This window comes from Gorilla gorilla, chromosome 16 (assembly GCF_029281585.2).
Source record: "Gorilla gorilla gorilla isolate KB3781 chromosome 16, NHGRI_mGorGor1-v2.1_pri, whole genome shotgun sequence".
Classification (NCBI taxonomy): Eukaryota; Metazoa; Chordata; class Mammalia; order Primates; family Hominidae; genus Gorilla; species Gorilla gorilla.
Window position 1 is genome coordinate 43,038,897 of NC_073240.2, and position 19,711 is coordinate 43,058,607.

General features: G+C 38.8%; 1 protein-coding gene across 3 annotated transcripts in view; it reads right to left on the reverse strand.

Moving 5' to 3' along the window:
- TMEM87A (transmembrane protein 87A) overlaps positions 1–19,711 on the reverse strand; it is a 62,922-nt gene that overhangs the window by 14,033 nt on the left and 29,178 nt on the right. For 2 of the 3 annotated variants that reach the window (XM_063698946.1, XM_055363500.2), the window contains exons 8-15: positions 15,450–15,511; positions 13,226–13,409; positions 12,114–12,213; positions 9,031–9,124; positions 7,650–7,725; positions 4,517–4,621; positions 3,516–3,574; positions 2,610–2,713 (exon numbers count right to left, since the gene is read on the reverse strand). In XM_063698946.1, coding sequence (XP_063555016.1) covers positions 2,610–2,713; positions 3,516–3,574; positions 4,517–4,621; positions 7,650–7,725; positions 9,031–9,124; positions 12,114–12,213; positions 13,226–13,409; positions 15,450–15,511 — 784 coding nt within the window. Of the gene's footprint in view, positions 1–2,609; positions 2,714–3,515; positions 3,575–4,516; positions 4,622–6,997; positions 7,071–7,649; positions 7,726–9,030; positions 9,125–12,113; positions 12,214–13,225; positions 13,410–15,449; positions 15,512–19,711 lie in introns of all 3 variants that reach the window. The other variant, XM_055363501.2, reaches the window with a different exon arrangement.

Sequence of the window (19,711 nt, forward strand, 5' to 3'; positions counted from 1 at the left end):
TTAGCATGACTGCCAGGAGGGGTTGGAAACTAAAAGTCAGCAACAGAGACAGTATGTGATTGAGCCCCAGTAAAAACTCTGGACACTGAAAGCTCAAATGGGTTTCCCACATTGGCAATAGTCTGTGCATACTGTCACATATTTGGCTGGGAAGAGGTAACACTGTCCAATAAAAGTCTTGAGTGCTGAACATTAATGGGCTTTCCCAGACAGAAACAATGTGTTACTACATTTTTGTTGCTGGGGAAAAGAACTGACTTGATGTACTTCCTCAGAAGAGAGACCGAACACCAGGAAAGAAAATACAGATTTCCCCAGACTCTACCTGCTATCACCATTTTGTTGTAATACACCTTAAGTGTGAGTATAACTGTACGCTGCATCCCATGAGGCCTTCTAGTAAATCACTGAACATCAGGATGGTCTTGAGGACCCTGACACACCTCAAACTGGAAATATCCCAAATGCCCATTAATAAGAGAATATGTTAATTTAACTGTACTACACATGTCCCATATTTATGCTATCCATGAAAATGAATGAGTTCAGTTAAATCTGTTACACTGGAAGGAATCTCCACAATGTACTGTTACAAGAGTAATGTAAGATTCCATACATGAACAGGGAAAAGACACATTATAATATGCAGTTAACACTGAAGTCACGGAGAAAGGGGGCAATGTTTTAAAAGAAAAGGGGGAAAAAAAGAAGAGGGAAGGTAACGCAAAAATTTTTTAATGACTGAGGAAGGGAAAATATTTAAATACAAATATAGCTAGTGAGTAACCAGTAGATCAACACACGGATATAAAAGAAGGGTCTCCAGAATGTAAAAGTTCTTTCTCAATAGTGTGATTTCAGATCTCCTTTATTTTCTTTCATTACTTTTCTCTATTCTGACTTTTTTTGATAAACACATATAAAGTGCATAGTTTGAAATGACAGCAAGGCCATTTTCATGGAGTAAAAGGATTTCACCTATTTTCTATTTCAATCTTTCATTGGGTCTGGTTATAAAATTAGTCATTTATACCATGCTACCCTTTTCCTTCTTTGGTGGTATGGGTGTTTAATATAAGCTCTTAACTGTCTAAATGCAAATGAGGGAGGGGAAAAAGGCATAATCACAAAATAAAGCTAGGCAGTTCCTAAATGACTGAAATTTGCCTATAGTTGGACAAATCAGATTTACACATACATTTTTAATTTCAAAGTTGGTTATGTAAGATTTAATTTTACCCTATCATTACAAAGTGAGCTGGGCTGCTGGTTACAGAAATTTTCTTTCCTTCTAGACACTAGACAGGAGAGACTCAGTGTAAGTGACACAATTATATCTTCTATTTTCTTTGAGACAGAGTCTCACTCTGTCACCCAGGCTGGAGTGCAGTGGCGCCATCTCGCCTCACTGCAACCTCCGCCTCCGGGTTCAAGCGATTCTTGTGCCTCAGCCTCCCCAGTAGCTGGGATTAGAGGTGTGCACTGCCATGCTCGGTTAATTTTTGTATTTTTAGTAGAGGTGGGGTTTTGCCATGTTGGCCGAAACCATGTTGGCTCAAACTCCTGGATTCATGTGATCTGCCCGCCCTGGCCTCCCAAAGTGCTGGGATTACAGGCATGAGCCACTGTGCCTGGTTGACACAATAGATTATATATCTATCTCCCTTGTTTACTATACAAATACTTACAGTTATACTTGGTTTTATGGTGCTTCATTTTACTGTGCTTCCCAGATTTTGCAGCAACCCTATGTCAAGGAAGTCTATTGGTGCCATTTTCCAACAGTAATGTGCTCACTTTGTGTGTCAGCATTTTTTTTTTGAGAGGGAGTCTCGCTCTGTCACCTATGCTGTGCAGTGGCATGATCTCGGCTCAGTGCAACCTCTGCCTCCCAGGTTCAAGCGATTCTCCTGCCTCAGTTGCCCAAGTAGCTGGGATTACAGGCATCCACCTCCACACTCAGTTAATTTTTGTATTTTTAGTAGAGACGGGGTTCCGCCACGGTGGTCAGGCTGGTCTCGAACTCCTGACCTCAGGTGATCCAACTGCCTCGGCCTCCCAAAGTGCTGGAATTACAGGCGTGAGCCACCACGCCCAGCCCCTGTGTCGGTATTTTTTTTTTTTTTTTTTTGGCAATAAAGTGTTTTTAAATTAACGTGCATATATTTTTTAGACATAATGCTATTGCACACATAGTAGACTACAGAATAGTGTAAACATAACTTTGATATGCACTGGAAAAAACAAAATATGTATGTAACTCAATATCTGCTTTATTGTGATGGTCTGAAACCAAACTTGCAATTTATTTCCATAGTATGCCTGTGTATTTATCACAAAATGTCAGAGCTGAAAGGAACTTCATGTTGCTGGGTTTAATTCCCCCTCAGCATATAGAAAGGAAACTAAGGCCAGAGAGGTGGAGAGGCCGCATGCCAAAAATCATGAAGTTAAGAGGAGAGCTGAGATAGGAACCCAGTTCTTCTGATTCCAGGCCCAGTGTTCCTTCCACTATATGACACAGCCCTGATACTGCCCCCCAATGCACCACCCCTAATTGATGACATGGTCATCTCATGTTAGCAGAGTAAACAGAAGAGTCCAAGAACCTCTGGTTGTTTGCAGATGGTCGCCAGAGAACCATGATGACAAAGAGGATCATGGAGAACAGCAAGCGCCAGATGGCATCGTCTACCCACAGCTCCCGCCAGTCCTACAATACAGGGGAGAAGTACAACATTTATACATGTTATCTTAACCCCTTGTTCATAAAGCCTTTGGCATAGAACAAAAATCACTTATTTGTTCATTCAAGTTATGTTTACTAAGAGCCTGCTACGTGCTCAGTACTGTGGTTAAGTGTGGGGAAACAAAGTGAATGAATGTAGTTTTTGCCCTTGTAGTGCTCACTGTTGTTAAAGAAAATGCATCAACGGAACAGAGTATTTGTCAAAGCTTCATCATCCCTCTGAGAAGCTTTAAGAAAGGGTTTTATACAGGGTTAAGAGAAAGTTACCTTATACAGTGTAAGAGAAAGTTACATTAGGTTGGTATACTTTATAATTTTCATTTTCATTATTTATTAAACAAAATAAGAGCCTTAGCTGCTTCTGAAGAAATCCTACTGTCACAGTCGTTGAGCTCAGATCTTAAGGATGTGGCTTCTATTCAGATTAGTATTATTTACATATATGGTACTTAATATTTAGTACTCTGGACTTCTTAAGATTTTTAGTTAAAGTAAGACTGTGTTATAGCACACTGTAGTTATAACTTACAAAATTCTCTCCCAAAACTGGGAGAATACAGTCAGAAAAAACAAACAAAAAACTACTATACCAAGCACCATGATAGTACAGAATACTTAGGAGGAGGGAAGTATCACAACCCTCAGAGTAGAGACCTAGCTCTAAGTTTTTATAAGGTATATAACTTAGAAGAACCTTACCACTGTCATCAACACCATCAGTTGTTTATAAGACAGTACATTATTCATAAATGTGCTTATAACTCACCGACTGACATGTCACTATTCTGAACTTCATGGTTGTCCAGATGATAAACACAATGGATGCTAACAGTAAATGAAAAACCAGGTCAGAGTATGAATGTTGGTTTACATCCCCAATTACATTCCCCCATTTCCGGTTAAGTGGAATCCCACACACCCCGAACCCCCAAATACATCACAACTCTATCAGTTATTTTAACAAATGTATTCAATACAAATGTACTGTATACCTGCTATCAGCAAGGCTCATGATACATACTCTGGCCAATCCTTTCTCTATTTAAAGAATAATTTGGTAATAATTTTATTTGCCATCTGGCTACATCAGTAACCAGTGTGGTTGGAAAATAAGGTATTGGAAATATAGCTCTTTCCAGCATTATCAATATAATTTTTTTCTCCTTTTATCCTTAGTATAGTAATGCTAATTTTTCTTTGGCTGGTCAGATGAAAAAAAATGGCTGATAAAACGACTGTAACACAAACAGAAGAGCTAGTTCCAATCATAAATCAGACCTCACTATTCCTGGTACAAGGGTCGGGAGGTAGGCAAATTAGCCTAGTTTGGTTACAGTCCCCCTAATGTCAATTTTTTACATATGCTTGCTGACATATGTAAAAGCACTATAATAGCAATGCACCCTAAAATTCTATAACTATTTAATAAAACTAAACAAACATGTGGTAATGTCTTCTAAAAGGAGCACTCTCTGGCACTTAAGCTAACTAACCTCAAGAAAAAGAATGCCTCAAGAAAGAATGCAAATAGAAGAGGGATAAATGAAGAGCTGAAATATGAGGTTGATTTCCAGCTACTGTACATAAAATAAACGGTTCTCAACTTTTTAAAAACCATAGATCCTTCTGAGAATTTGACAAGAGCTAAGAACCCTTTTCCAAGTGAAATATACAAAACTTTCTATGCCCACCCATGGCCTTTCAGGTTAAGAATGTCCATTCTAAACAGATCACATTTGAACTCCAAGAAGAAAGTCCCAGACTTACCTGCCACTGCCAAAATAAGCGTGTTGGTGAAATGCCGATACAAAGAGAGTTTTACAATGTTCCTCCGAAGTTTTAATAGCTTCATTGTTTGAGTCAGGCTAATAAATATGTGTTTGCAGGTCAAGGAATTCAACATTCAGGAAAAAACAGGAAGCTAGCCAATTAGTTTTCAGGTTTCTTTAAGGATCTGGGGTCATGCCAATAAACTTATAGATCTCTCAGAGGCCTTATAGCTCTCTTATTCTCACTTAATCTCACAAACACCTCAAAATGAATAAGAAAGTCATCATTTTATTTTATTTTCCTTTTTTTTTTGTGAGGCAAGGTCTAGCCTAGGCTAGAGTGCAGTGGCACAATCACGGCTCACTGCAGCCTTGACCACTGAAGGTCAAGCGATCCTCCCACCTCAGCCTCCCAAGCAGCTGGGACTACAGGCATGTGCCACCATGCCTGGCTCATTTTTAAATTTTTTTGTAGAGATAAGGTCTCGCTATGTTGCTCAGGCTGGTCTTAAACTCCTGACCTCAACTGATCCTCCTGCCTTAGCCTCCCAAAGTGCTGGCATTACAGGCACGAGCCACCATACCCGGCCGGAAGTCATCATTTTCAATGAGACATTAAAGAGAAGACAGAACCAGAATAAAGTAAGAATGTACAAAATCACAAGAGAAAAAATATAAAAAAGAGAAAGGAAGAGGCTTTCTAGAGAAACAAAAAAAAAAGACAGAAAATAAATAGAGAAATGGCAGAAGATAAAGTGAACATGAGTAACAGGCAAGGGACAAAGAGTTAACATCATCTTCTCTCTCCCTTTAAGGTGGGTAGCTCTGTTCTCATCTGTCCAGCAAATCTAGTTGAGGGTCATAATTATACTCGTGCCTATAATCTCCCAGAGATCTACACTCAGTCCCCTCATGCCATCTTAAGGAACCTGCCATCAGTTGCCTGCACTTTCCTGAATTAACAGGACCTTACAATTGGTTGAGAAGCTCATATGGTTTGCTTCCAAAAGCAATGACTCTCCATTTTCAGAACATTATTCTCAAGTAGAAGTTGCCAGAGAAAAACAGGAGGGGAATTGGTGACTACTAAAAATGGTATCTGCTCTCACGTTCAATGTTCTTTTCTTTTTGAGACAGGGTCTCACTCTGTCACTCAGGCTGGAGTGCAGCGGTGCGATCTCGGCTCACTGCAACCTCCGCTTCCAGGGCTCAAGCAATTCTCCTGCCTCAGGCTCCCGAGCAGCTGGGACTACAGGTGCAAGCCACCATGCCTAACGAATTTTTGTATTTTTTGTAGAGATAGGGCTTCGCCATGTTGCCCAGGCTGGTCTCAAACTCCTGAGCTTAAAGCAATCTGCCCATCTCAGCCTCCCAAAGTGCTGGGGTTACAGGCATGAGCCACTGCACCTGGCTCAATTTTCAGAATGAGAAGCAGATACAAAAATAAGGGATTTGGCACTTGCTCTGCCCTTACAGAGCCTTAGCTGTTACCTAGTCATTGGGTTATCTTACTGTACAATCCATTCCCACCTCCCTCTTCTCTCAACGCTTGTAGAGGTTCACAAAACACTTGGAAAGATACTAGTCTAGAAAAGCTTTGGCTATTTAGACCAAGGACACTTTAACTGAAAACTCTTATACAGCAACCCACTCAAATTCACAAAACAATTTTGTTTACATTCACAGTTTTTCAACAGTCACAATCTATCAGGTCAGTAATAATGAAAACTGCTAATAGGACCAAATATATAAAAACCAAAACAAATTCAATATAAGATAAAGTCCAAAAGCTTGAATCCTTTAGCCATCAGGCCAAGCCCCTAATATATAAATTTAATTTTAAAGAGCAGGAGAAAAAGATTGCTCAAATAGAAGCTTGTTTGTTATCTGCTGGTTGACTCTGCCTGTAAATGAATCAATTATTTATTCTGAAGGGTGGAAATCTTCAAACAATTCCAAGCCAGCTTTTGAATGAGGCAAGAAAACACTCACTCCATAAGGGTTAAAACCTGCTGAACATACACAGAGTTTCAGAAAAGTCAAAGCACCTTACATAGTTCCTGAAATCAAATTTTAAGGATCAAAATCTTTTCATAAGTTTCAAAGCATTTAAGAATTGCTAGAGGCTAAAAGGCAGAGCAGGACCAGCACAGCCAGTGATTCTAACACTAAATGATTAGGTACACAAACAAGAAGTGCAAAATCAAGATGAAATGCTCACTTAAAAGAAAAAAGCCAAAAGATTTTATCTCGAGCTCGGTCCACAGTCACCAATTTCCAATTTGATTTTTAAAATTAAAAAAATAAAAACAAAAAAAACTGCTTACCTGAACCCTCAGGTTGTTAAGACTTAGCATGCACTGTTCCCCACACTAAGGAGTAATTAACAAAACTGATAAAAACTCTTTGCAGAAAGATCAATGGAAATCCATCTCCAAGGGGAGAAAATGGACCGTCATCAAACAAGCCAATGAGAAGGATATCCACCAGCACAAGGCAGTGTCTAGGAAAGCCAAGGGGATAAAGGCCAAGGAAGCAAGATCAGTCTGGGCCTGCAGACAAAGAAAAAGAAGTGGTGAAAAACAGATGTCTAGAGAGGCACAGAGAAGAAACCACCACATGATTCTGCATTTACACAATCACTGGAAAGTTTTTGCATTGAACTGAAAGAAAATAAAAAGAACATTTGACATCTAATCATTCTTCCCTTCTTATAAACCATCACATAGAATATACAGCTATAAGCATTTCACATAAATTGTCATTTACAATCTCGAAACATACTGCTAAGTACGAGTTTTTCATATATAAAGATCCATGTTAACAAGTGACCATATTCCAAAAAAGTTCTAATGTTTATAAGCCCCATCCTTAATCTATCATTTCCTATTATTGCAATTTTGGCTACAAGTCTGAAAAGACTTTTCTCGTATTTAAAAAAAATTACTGCATCATATACAAAGAATTATTAATTTCTAAAATTATAATATTTTACAAATAAGAGCTCACCCCAAAATAAAATGTAAGGCAATTATCTGTCTGAAAAACTATGCTGCATGTTTCCAGGAGTTCATATAGAGTATGTTTTTTATATAACCCTAATTACCCAATCAACAGGCATTACTGAAAGGATATCCATAAAATAACACAGGCGTCAATTGCTGAGAGGGCCAGGTTTACTATCAGAGTCAAGGGATAAGAAAAATACTATAGCAACAGCAGAAGAAAGAAAATGAAATTGACAGAGGGTTAAAGTTGCTAAAACTCTAAGAGAATTACATACAGAGGACAGTGTGATTTGAAAAGCAAATGTGCATCCACAAAGTGTTTAAGAGGCAATTTATTGCAAAACATATTGAGCCATTTTCTTGTGGGCAAAGCCAAGTTTATAGTTTTTACAATACTGAATCTAATAGGTTGCTGTGGAGTCTTTTTTTAAAAAATAAGAAAATTAATTGAAATGGCCTAGAGAACCTTACACTTCTTCGTATTAATCCAGTGGTAACATAAATTTCTTTTCTTCTCTTTTTTAAGGAAGAGGTATCACTCTGTTGCTGGAGTGTAATGGCATGATCATGGCTCACCGCAGCCTGAACTCAATCAGTCCTTCCACCTCAGCCTCCCAAGTAGCCAGGACTACAGGCGCCCACCACTGCTCCCAGCCACAAATTTCTTTATCACTTAGATTCTTTGGTTTCCTTCCCTGGCAAACGGAATAATTACACAATTCTCAAAAATGGTGTGAAACTTCATTAGCTGCATTTTTTTTTTTTTTTTTCTTTTTTTGAGACGGAGTCTTGCTCTGTCGCCCAGGCTGGAGTGCAGTGGCACGATCTCAGCTCACTGCAAGCTCCGCCTCCCGAGTTCACACCATTCTCCTGCCTCAGTCTCCCAAGTAGCTGGGACTACAGGCGCCTGCCACCACGCCCAGATAATTTTTTGTATTTTTTTTTTTTTTTAGTAGAGACTGTGTTTCACCATGTTAGCCAGGATGGTCTTGATCTTCTGACCTAGTGATCCGCCCGCCTCGGCCTCCCAAAATGCTGGGATTACAGGCATGATTACGCACCCAGCCTCATTAGCTGCATTTTAAGGAAGTTTTTGAAACTGAAATGTTGATTAAGAACAACAGTTACTTTAGATTAGATTAACTAGTAAGTGTATGACTCCAAAGTCTGCCATTTACACAAGAATTTCAGTCTGGATTTCAGTCTGGATTCCATCGATTAGAAAAAGAAAAAAAAATGCAAGTCTACTGCTTGGGAGGAGGAACTAAAACAATTAGCAACTTAGAGACAGGTGGAAAAGCATTCATTCCGGGCACACACTAAATTCACAAAGCTCTAATAGATTAAAAAGAGAACATGAACTATACATATATTTTGAAAATCAGAGCCCAAAAGTGACTTAAAGCAAACAGAAAGAAGCCCACAGACATTTCCAATCCACACTGTCAAGATGTAAACAATATAATTGAACCGACCACAGAAAATGAGATTAAGCAGTACTAACCCCAGTAACTCTGAGGACCCCTTCCATGCCAGAGAACAAAAGATAGAGGGCTCCTGCTACTACAACCTTATGAAGAGTGACTCCAAGGCGTGGCCTAAAGAGGAAGCAAGGAGATATTTGAGTACATATGGGACAAATGCCGAAACAAGCTAAGTAACAGGAACTTGTGTTAATTAATATAGGCCAACAATTTAAAGCAATAAATAATATACACTTGATTCACCTAAGAGAAAAAAACTAAGACCTTATGGTCTTAAAACAAGATAGGGAACACTACAACTTAAGATCTTGTGTCTGGTTACCACATTTTAAAAAATGTTTCCTCAGAGAGTTTTGAAACATATTCACAAGTAGTATAATGCACCCTTATAAACCCTTCACCGAGGCCCAACCACCACCAACCTATGGTCAGTTCTGTCCCATGCATACCCCATCCCCTTTCCACCCTTTCATATTCTCTTGATGCAAATCCTAGACAGTATATCTTTGATATATTTCAGTATGTGTTTTTAATAAATGAGGACCTTATTTTTCTTTGGCATTTCAATGGCTACAAAAGGGCCTTTCTTTTTTTCCCCTAAAGAAACAGGGTCTCACTCTATCGCCCACGCTGAAGTGCAGTGGCCCAGTCACTGGAGCCGTGAACTCCTGGGCTCAAGCAACCCTCCCACCTCAGCCTCCTGAGTAGCTGAGGACTACAGGCACGTCCCACTACACCAGGCTAATTTTTTTTTTTTTTTTTTGATGTTTTGTAGAGACAAGGTCTCACTGTGTTGCCCAGGCTGGTCTAGAACTCCTAGGCTGAAGCGATTCTCCTGCATTGGCCTCCCCAAGGGCTGGGATTACAGGCATGAGCCACTGTGCCTGGCCCACAAAAGAAACTTTTAAAAAACATCACCAAGACACCACCATCAAATCTAAAAATTCTAACGATTCCTTAATATAATCAAATATCCTATTAAGGTTCATTAAATAGTATATTTGCAAGCTCGAAACCTAATATATGAAAAGTCTTCTGAGCAACTTCTGTTTGAAGGAGAAAAAGTCTTAACTCCTTGAGATTCAAAATCCTACACAACCAGAATCCACATGTTAACAAAATCCTTAGGTGATTCCTTAGTGTAGTGTAGTTTAAGATGTGCTGCCTTAAATCATGTCTGCATAGGCCTTACCAATATTTGTTCTTATATTTTTTGTTATACATTGGGGAAAACTCCATATGAGCAGGGAATTTTCTCCCCATTCATCTTGGATACCTAGAATACTTCCTGGCATATAGGAGGCACTCAAATAATTGTTAAATAAATAAGTTTTAAGAATTAAAATTCCCCATACCTCTAATCCCATTTAAAGCAAAACTCCTTTAATTGAATAAACTAACTTAAAACAACTAACCTTAATCCTACTTAAAGCACTATAAAGTGATGCTATAGCATTACTTAATCCCACTTAAAGCAAAATTCCTTTAAATAATTGTCTATACAATTATTCTAATTCCTCTCCTCCTATACTCTCTGGAACTCTCCCCAATTAGGCTTTTGTCCCTATCTCTTCACCAAAACTATCACTATGACCCTCCATATAGGTAAACTCAATGGCCAATTCTCACTTGACCTATCAGGATCTCTTGACACAATCACTTCCTCCTTGAAACACATTCTTCAGTTTTCTACCCACCTCACTGGTCTCTCCTCAATTTCTTCTGCTAACTACTTCATCTTACAGACTTCTAAATAATATTAAATATTCAAGGGCCCAGCCCTTGGACCTCTTCTCTATATATACTCACTTCCTTGGTGACCAAATCCAGTCTCATGACTTTATTTATTTATTTATTTAACTTTGGAGATGGAGTCTTCTTCTGTTACCCAGGCTAGAGTGCAGTGGCATGATCTTGGCTCACTGCAATCTCCGCCTCCAGGGTTCAAGCGATTCTCTTGCCTCAGCCTTCCAAGTAGCTGGGACTACAGGTGCATGCCACCACAGCTGGCTAATTTTTTGTATTTTAGCAAACACAGGGTTTCACTGTGTTGTCCAGGCTAGTCTTGAACTCCTGACATCAGGCAATCTGCCCGCCTTGGCCTCCCAAAGTGTGAGGATTATGGCATAAGCCACCACGCCTGGCCCTCATGACTTTAAATAATATCTTTATCTTCATGACTCCCAAACTTTTATCTCTGCCCCAACCTCTCCCCTTTGTTTCCCCTACTTAGTTATCTAATTTAACTCCAGTCTTGCCCCTGCTCCACACTTATTTCACCTAAGGTCTTCCTGAACTCAGTAAATCTTCAATTCCATCCTGCCATTTTATCAGATCAAAACAATTGGCATCATCCTTAATTCCTCTTCTCTTTCCTATCATACATCTGATCCATCAGCAAATTCCACTGGTTCCACCTTCAAAATATATATAGAATCTGATCTCAATTCAGCATCTCTTCCCTTGGGTATACATATAGCTCCCTCACCTCCTTGAAGTCTCTGCTTAAATGTCATTAAGTGAAGCCCTCCTTGATCACCCTATGTACAACTGCAAGCTCTAGCTCCTGCATTACCTGCTCCACTGCACTTTCCACTGACATATTAAAATATTTTACTCACTTAAATTTTGTCTTTGTCCCCTCCCTCCACAAATGTAAGCTCAAAATCTTCTGTTTACTTGCTATATCCCCAGGGCCTAGAACAATGCCTCTAAGAATGCCTATAGAAGACACTCCTCAACAAAAATAAAATTTTTTGGATAGAAAAATATTTTCAGACAGTTACAGCGAGAATGCGTTTCCCATAAAAAATCTAATTTGCAAAAAATATTTTGGAAGCATGGAAATATATTTGGAAGTATGGAATACATTTGGATTTGGAAGTATGGAATATATTTGGAAGTATGGAATATATTTGGAAGTATGGAAAATGAAACACATTTTCCCAACATTTACAATGCTACAAAATTTCAAATACCTTTCTTGTCTCAGAATTATTTCTTTTATCAACTATTTCAGAACTACTACATTGGGAACATGCAATACTGTTTTAATTTAATCAGCATTTTAATTTGCTCTTCCATACAGGAAGTTAATACTTACTTGACGATGCCATATCCCAGACTGACTATGATGACCAGGGTTCGAGCCAGTGAGCGTTTCACTGCTGAAAGCAGCTCTGCAAGGATCAAAGCACCCTGGACTATGAAAAAGAAGGGAAGAAATGGCACCATAATCTAGGTTTGGCAACAGGCCAGATGCCAATACTAGACTGCTGCTTTCTACACTCTTCAGAATAAGCATTGATATTAGTCCTGCTAAAATAGAATACCTCTTCCGCAGTTTTTACAGTATACAAGCTGATGCCACTCACAATCTTACTCATGTCTATGTATGGCAATCTGGGTGCGCTCAACTCAGCTCCCTCCCCCATCTGCCCCCAAATTCACTAAAACTTTAACAGAATACCTCACCCTATATGGACAGTTTGTAGCATCAAGACAATTTCCCCCATTTTTAAAAACTGTGAAATACAGCTACACATAGAAAAGCACAAAACACACTCATGTACACACTTGTTGGCATGTACAGCTTAACTTTTTTCAGATCTACTATTTTCAAGACCTTTCAAAGACCAGGGAAAATCTTATCAGTTTATCTCACAACAATAATTATGACTAAATTAAATGCTCTGACAAGAAAAAACTGAAGCAATCACAAAAAACTACAGTATAAAACAACTTCTGTCATTACCAGTTCACCTTACTAAACCATAAGCACTCTTCTATTTTCTTGATATGACTATATTTTATCAGTTAGATGCACTTTCCCACCACATTTTGAGGTTTTTTAAATCGAGGTGTGTCTTACAATCAGTGACATTTTACAATTAAATTGACAGCTTAACTTTCTTTCTTAGATGTATAATGGTGCCTTAGAAATCAACGGAAATTGAGATTTGATGTTAATAATCATTCCCAAAATGGCCACTACTGTTGTGACTTTTGTGAGCATATTTCAGTAAAATTACTCTTACATCACTGAACTCATAAGATTAAAAACAAAAGTCAGAATCATAGTGATTCTGCTTAAGATATTGTAATAATTAAGTAATTGAAAAGTTAAGCCTATGTAGTGACTGCTGACCTTAGGAATATTTTCATACATCTCACCTTCCAACCACTCGAACTGGCAAAGATTTTCTGGTTACTTACCAGATTCTCCTTTGTATCGGATATTCTGAAATTCTGCATAGAAGACAGCTTTCTCAAGCATTCCCAGGAAGATGACAGCACCAATCCAAAACTGAATTCTCAGGAGATCTCTCCAGTAGCAGGCAGACCATGCCAGCCACAGAACACCAAACAGGACATATACAATACACATCACCATGAAAAACTGTTATCAAATTGGGTAAAAGATAAAAAGGAGAATTAGGACCAAGAGCCAAGTCTGTAGATTTAGAATCAATATATACTTTTTTTTTTTTTTAAGAGATGGGGATTTGCTATGTTGCCTAGGATGGTGTTGAACTTCTGGACTCAAGCAATCCTCCCATCTCTGCCTCCCAAAGTGTTGGGATTACAGGCATAAGCCACAGCGCCTGTCCTGACTCAATATACAGTCTTAACAAGTTACAAAAATATATTCTACCTTCTTGTTAAGAAATAATTCTTCCTTTGGAGCTTAACACTAACTAATATGAAAGAATTATCTTGTCTTGAGCAGAGAAGACTATATATGAACTTGTCCTCAAGAGCGAATGCTCTCATATGTATATATATATATGTGTGTGTGTGTGTGTATGTATGTATCACATACGTATACCATATAAAAGGTGCTCTCTATTATACACACACACACATATATGGTATATATAGAGAGCACTCAGCCTGCTCTCCTATAGTAAAAGAGCTTTTTCTGGTCAGGCGTGGTAATTCACACCTGCAATAGTGCTTTGGGAAGCCGAGGCAGGAGGATTGCTTGAGGTCATGAGTTCAAGGCCAGTCTAGGCAACATAGCAAGACTCTGTCCCTACAAAAAATAAAAATTAGGCCAGGCATGGTGGCTCATGCCTGTAATACCGGCAATTTGGGAGGCAGAGATGGGCAGATTACTTGAGGTCAGGAGTTCAAGACCAGCCTGGCCAAAACATGGTGAAACCCCATCTCTACTAAAAATACAAAAATTAGCCAGGCATGGTGGTGCGCACCTGTAGTCCCAGCTACTCAGGAGGCTGAGGCAGGAGAATCGCTTGAACCCAGGAGCTGGAGGTTGCAGTGAGCTGAGATCATGCCATTCCACTCCAGTCTGGGTGACAGAGTGAGACTATGTTTCAAGATAAAAAATAATAAAATAAAATAAAAATTAGCCAGGCATAGTGGCACACGCCTGTTGTCCTAGCTGCTTGGGAGGCTGAGGTGGAGGGTAGCTTCAGCCGGGAGTTTAAGGCTGCAGTGAGCCATTATCCATTATCATGCCACTGCACTCCAGCCTGGGAGACAGAGTGAGACTCTCTTTTTTTCTTTTTTTTTTTTAAAGAAGGAGCTATTTCAGCTCACGATCTAAAATTATATAGATGAAGAAAACACTGAAGAAGAAAAATGGCATGATGATTAGGATACATCTAGAGGCAAGGAAACACAACAAAATAGGAAAACTATTAAAGGGAGAGGAAGAAGAGAATAATCATGAACAAAGAAAATTGAAAATATATTAAGGATATTCTGAGACACAGACGTATGCACACATACATGTATGTGCACACATACACACATACACACACAAAATGAAGAGAAGGGAGCTTCATCATTTTGTTAATTTTTTGTTGTTGAGACAGTTTCACTCTGTCGCCCAGGCTGGAGTGCAGTGGCACGATCTCAGCTCACAGAAGCCTCTGTCTCCTGGGTTCAAGCAATTCTGCTTTAGCCTCCCGAGTAGCTGGGACTACAGGCGCCTACCACCACGCCCAGCTAATTTTTGTATTTTTAGTAGAGATGGGGTTTCACCATGTTGGCCAGGCTGGTCTCAAACTCCTGACCTCAAGTGATCTGCCTGCCTCAGCTTCCCAAAATGTTGGGATTACAGGCATGAGCCAGGGCACCCAGCCTCATTTAGTTAATGTAAGTGGGATCAGAAACAATAGAGTTGTAGTAAAAAGTGCCCCACTATGCATCCTAGAGAGAATGTGAGATGATCTTTGAGGTATTTCCACAGGTCACTGACCCCTTCATTATATGGATAAGAAAATGAGGTACACAAGGGTATACTGACTCTCTCAAAGTCCCAGTCTAATAAGAAATAAATCCAGGACTACAAGCAACATTTTCTGAATTGCATAGGAACAATTCATTAAAAAGAATACTGCCACAAAACATGGGACAATCTTTGAACCCAAAACCATCCAATACTGAGGTTAAATAATATAAAGTCACTTACAATCATCAAGGGATAGTCTTCAAGTGTGAGGTATTCATAGGGACCCTTCACTTCAACAGTCACTGCCAAAACAGAGTCCTCAGAATTAATTTACAGGATGCAGAAATTAAACAAAAATATTGCCTAGTATTTGTTTAATGAAATTAGTAAGAATTTCATTGGGTCATTTACTTTTAGGCACTTCAATCCTGGTCAATATTACATTATATTTGTACAGCACTTGGAAAGTCATTAAGTGTTCTCATAGTTCATGCTGTGTCCTGCACAGGTTTCCATGCCTCCACCATAGTCTGAAGTGGGAAGGCTCTTTTGTTTCCATACTCACATCTTAAAAAAGACTAGATTGAATATTTCCTCCACACAGCCTTCTCTGGCTGTCCATCTGGAACAACTCTACACATACTCTAAATTCTAAACATACTTCATATATACTTTTCCTTACAACACATGAGTAAAATATGCCTTACAGGACTTCCTTTTTACATATTGCCATCTTCTTTGTTTTCTATCTTTCCTCACCTGTATTTTCCTATTGCTTTACTATTTTTTCATGGACTCCAATTTTCTTTTATTGCTACATTCATGTATCATTTTCGGAATGAAGGCATTGGAAAAAAACTTAAAAATTTAAATTAACTCACACAAAAAAATATACCATCCCTCATACAAGATTGAAATCTAGCTTCACAATCAGGTACCCTAGATGCTCACTCCAAAATAAAAATAACTCAAAAGTTCAGATGCTTCAAGGCAAAGCTCCATCCAATAAACATAGAATTGAACTTCCCCAAAACCTGCTAGTTAACATTTTTCAAAGTATTTGTTAATAACAAAGTGTTTAATGAGACAGATAAAGTAACAGTAATAACATAAATCTGAAAGACATATTTGCCTTAGTAAAGCAAACATTGACTAATTTTAAGATTATCTGTAATTTAAAAAACTATTTCAAGATGGACTATTTTATTATTGTATTGATAAAATAATTTGGATAAATTCTAGGCATAATTAATAAATAAAAATCTGACTTGAGTGGTGATCATCCCTAGAGACAGACTAATAACTGTTCATTCAACAACAATTCCCTACTAGCTTCTGATATACCATTATTTAAAGTAAACTACATCCAATACTTACATGAAAAAAAGAGCATTCCATAAGAGCAATTATAAAAATTTCAGAGCAGAACTATTATTAAATCTATACCTTCCTAATTCAATAAAAGAGTAAACAAAATAATTAGTAAATACTTGGATCATATTCTTTGCTTACTCTATGCCTTGGTCAGCAAAATATAGCACATGGGCCAAATCTGGCCACCAGCTTTTTCTGTTAATAAAGTTTTATTGGAACACAGCCACATCCACTCATTTACATATTGTCTACAGCTGCCTCTGCACCACCTCGCAGAGTTGGGTAGTTATAATAGAGAAAATATTTACTACCTGACTGTTTAAGAAAAAAATTTGCTAGCCCCTGCTCTATGCTAAAATATACATTTACTAAGCACTTATTATTTGACAGGCCTATGGAAAACACAGCAGACAGAAACATGAGTAAGATGTTTTCTGCCATCAAATGGGTAACCACCTTGCAGGGGAGAGGGAGTTGACAAGCTACATAGAGAACTATCCCTCTCAGCCAGACTAGAAGGATAAGTAGAGAACTATCCCTCTCAGCCAGACTAGAAGGATAAGTATGTATTTTCCAGAACAAAGTAAAAAGCCTTCTAGGTAGAGGAAATAACATGAACAAAACAGCTGTGAAAATGTGTGGTATATTTAAAGAACAAATATAGTCTGAGACTGCATATAATACCATATAGTAGTGGTGTTTTGACATAAGGCAGCAAAAGGTAAACTGGGACCAGTTGTAAAGAGTTTTACAAACCTTGCTGCAAAATGTAGACATTTTATAGGCAATGGGGAGCCATCCATTAAAGGTGTCGATGAAGGGAAGAAAAATGATAAAACTGTATTAGTGATGATGTATCTTCTCCATTCCAAAAAAAGACGGGTATTTTTAAAATGAAAAAACAAGGCCAGGTGTGGCGGCTCACACCTGTAATCCCAGCACACTGCGAGGCCAAGGCGGGCAGATTACTTGAAGTCAGGAGTTCAAGACCAGCCTGGCCAACATGGTGAAACTAAAAATACAATCTACTAAATAAAAATCTAGTAGATTTAATAATTTAGCAGATAAATAATAATTTAATAGGTTGTAAAAACACAATCTACTAAAAATACAAAAATTAGCTAGGTGTGATGGTGCAGGCCAGTAATCCCAGCTACTTGGGAGGCTGAGGCAGCAGAATCACTTGAACCCAGGAGTCAGAGGTTGCTATGAGTCAAGATCACGCCATTGCACTCCAGCCTGGGTGACAGAGTGAGACTCTATCTCAAAAAAAAAAAAAGAAAAAAAAAAGAAAAAGAAAAAAACAAAAAAGGATATAAGCTCAAAAACAAGACAGACATTTCCAAGAATCAAAACGAAACTCAAAACAGTGCACGAGGCCGACTCCATGATCATGTTGGGCTCTTGGGCCAAAAGCAGGCTATGGTAGTTGGAAGTGCTGTCCCTATGGGATCTATGGTAGTTGGAAGTACACTACCAATGTACTACGGTAGTACATGGGATCATTGAAGCTAGTAGGTTTCAAAGAAAAAAAGAGGGACCAGAGCCAGGCTGGATGCATGAAGAAGCTGAAGTAGGGTGGAATATAGCTTCTCTTCCAGCCTTTTCAAAGAAAGAAGGTTGAAAATGAACACTGGTAACTGTGCCTTGAGACTATAATCCATTAGAAAGTCATGGGCCTAAAGAGACAGGAGGATACACATGTATGAGTGAGGGGGAGAGGGGCAGGGAGAGAGGGAGAGGGAGGGAGGGAGGAGGAGGAAGAGAAAGAGAGAGAGAGAGAGAGACAGAGAGAATATGCGTGTGTGTGTCAAAACCAAGTAGTGGTATCCCAGAAGTTCAACAATGATTTAATGTTAGAAGATCAGTTAATTTAATGTATGACATTAACTTATTAAATAAGAAAGCCCATATGATCATTTAAATCAGTACAATTAAACTATCTGATAAAGCTAAGTATTAATTCTTAACATTTTTTTAAAAAAAGGAAACTATTCTTATTAAACTAGGAATAGAAAGGAACATCTTTAACCAAATGAAGAATATTTCAAAAGTTCTACAGTAAACATAGTACTTAATGGTGAAATATACCAATACAGCCAGTAAAGTCAGGAGCGAAGTAACAGTGGCTGCCATCATTGTTTCTATTCCATATTCTGCTTAAGAAAGCAGGGTAGGAAAGGGCCAGGCACGGCGGCTCACCCCTGTAATCCCAGCCCTTTGGGAGGCCAAGGCAGACGGATCACAAGGTCAGGAGATCGAAACCATCCTGGCTAACACGGTGAAACCCCGTCTCCACTAAAAAATACAAAAAAATTAGCTGGACGTGGTGGCGGGCGCCTGTAGTCCCAGCTACTTCGGACACTGAGGCAGGAGAATGGCGTGAACCCAGGAGGCGGAGCTTGCAGTGAGCCGAGATTGCGCCACTGCACTCTAGCCTGGGCGACAGAGCGAGATTCCGTCTCAAAAATAAATAAATAAATAAATAAATAAATAAATAAATAAATAAATAAATAAAAAGAAAGCAGGGGAGGAAAGGAAATTGCAAAAACACAAAGAAGAAACAAGGCAGAAACCACAGGAAATAAGACCAGTTAGGAAGTTCTTGCAAATTCCAGGTAAAAGATGATGACTCTATGAACTAGGCAGCAACCTTGGAAAGGAGAATACTTAAATTCTTGAGACATTAAAAACTACCAATGTTAATTAATTTTTTTTTTTTTTTCCTTGAGAACAAGAACAAAAGTTCTTGTTGCCCAGGCTGGAGTGGAATGGCGTGATCTCGGCTCACCACAACCTCCATCTCCCGGGTTCAAGCGATTCTCCCGCCTCAGCCTCCCGAGTAGCTGGGATTACAGGCATGTGCCACCACACCGAGCTAATTTTGTATTTTTAGTAGAGACAGGGTTTCTCCATGTTGGTCAGGCTGGTCTTAAAACTCCCGACCTCATGTGATCTGCCTGCCACGGTCTCCCAAAGTGCTAGGATTACAGGCATGAGCCACCGCGCCCGGCCAATGTTAATTAATTTAAAATTTCCTTATCTCTGGCTTGGTGACCAAGTTTTGACAATTCTAATTCAGAATACTGAAAACATGTTACTAACTAAAAATTTTAAAAGCAGGAGTG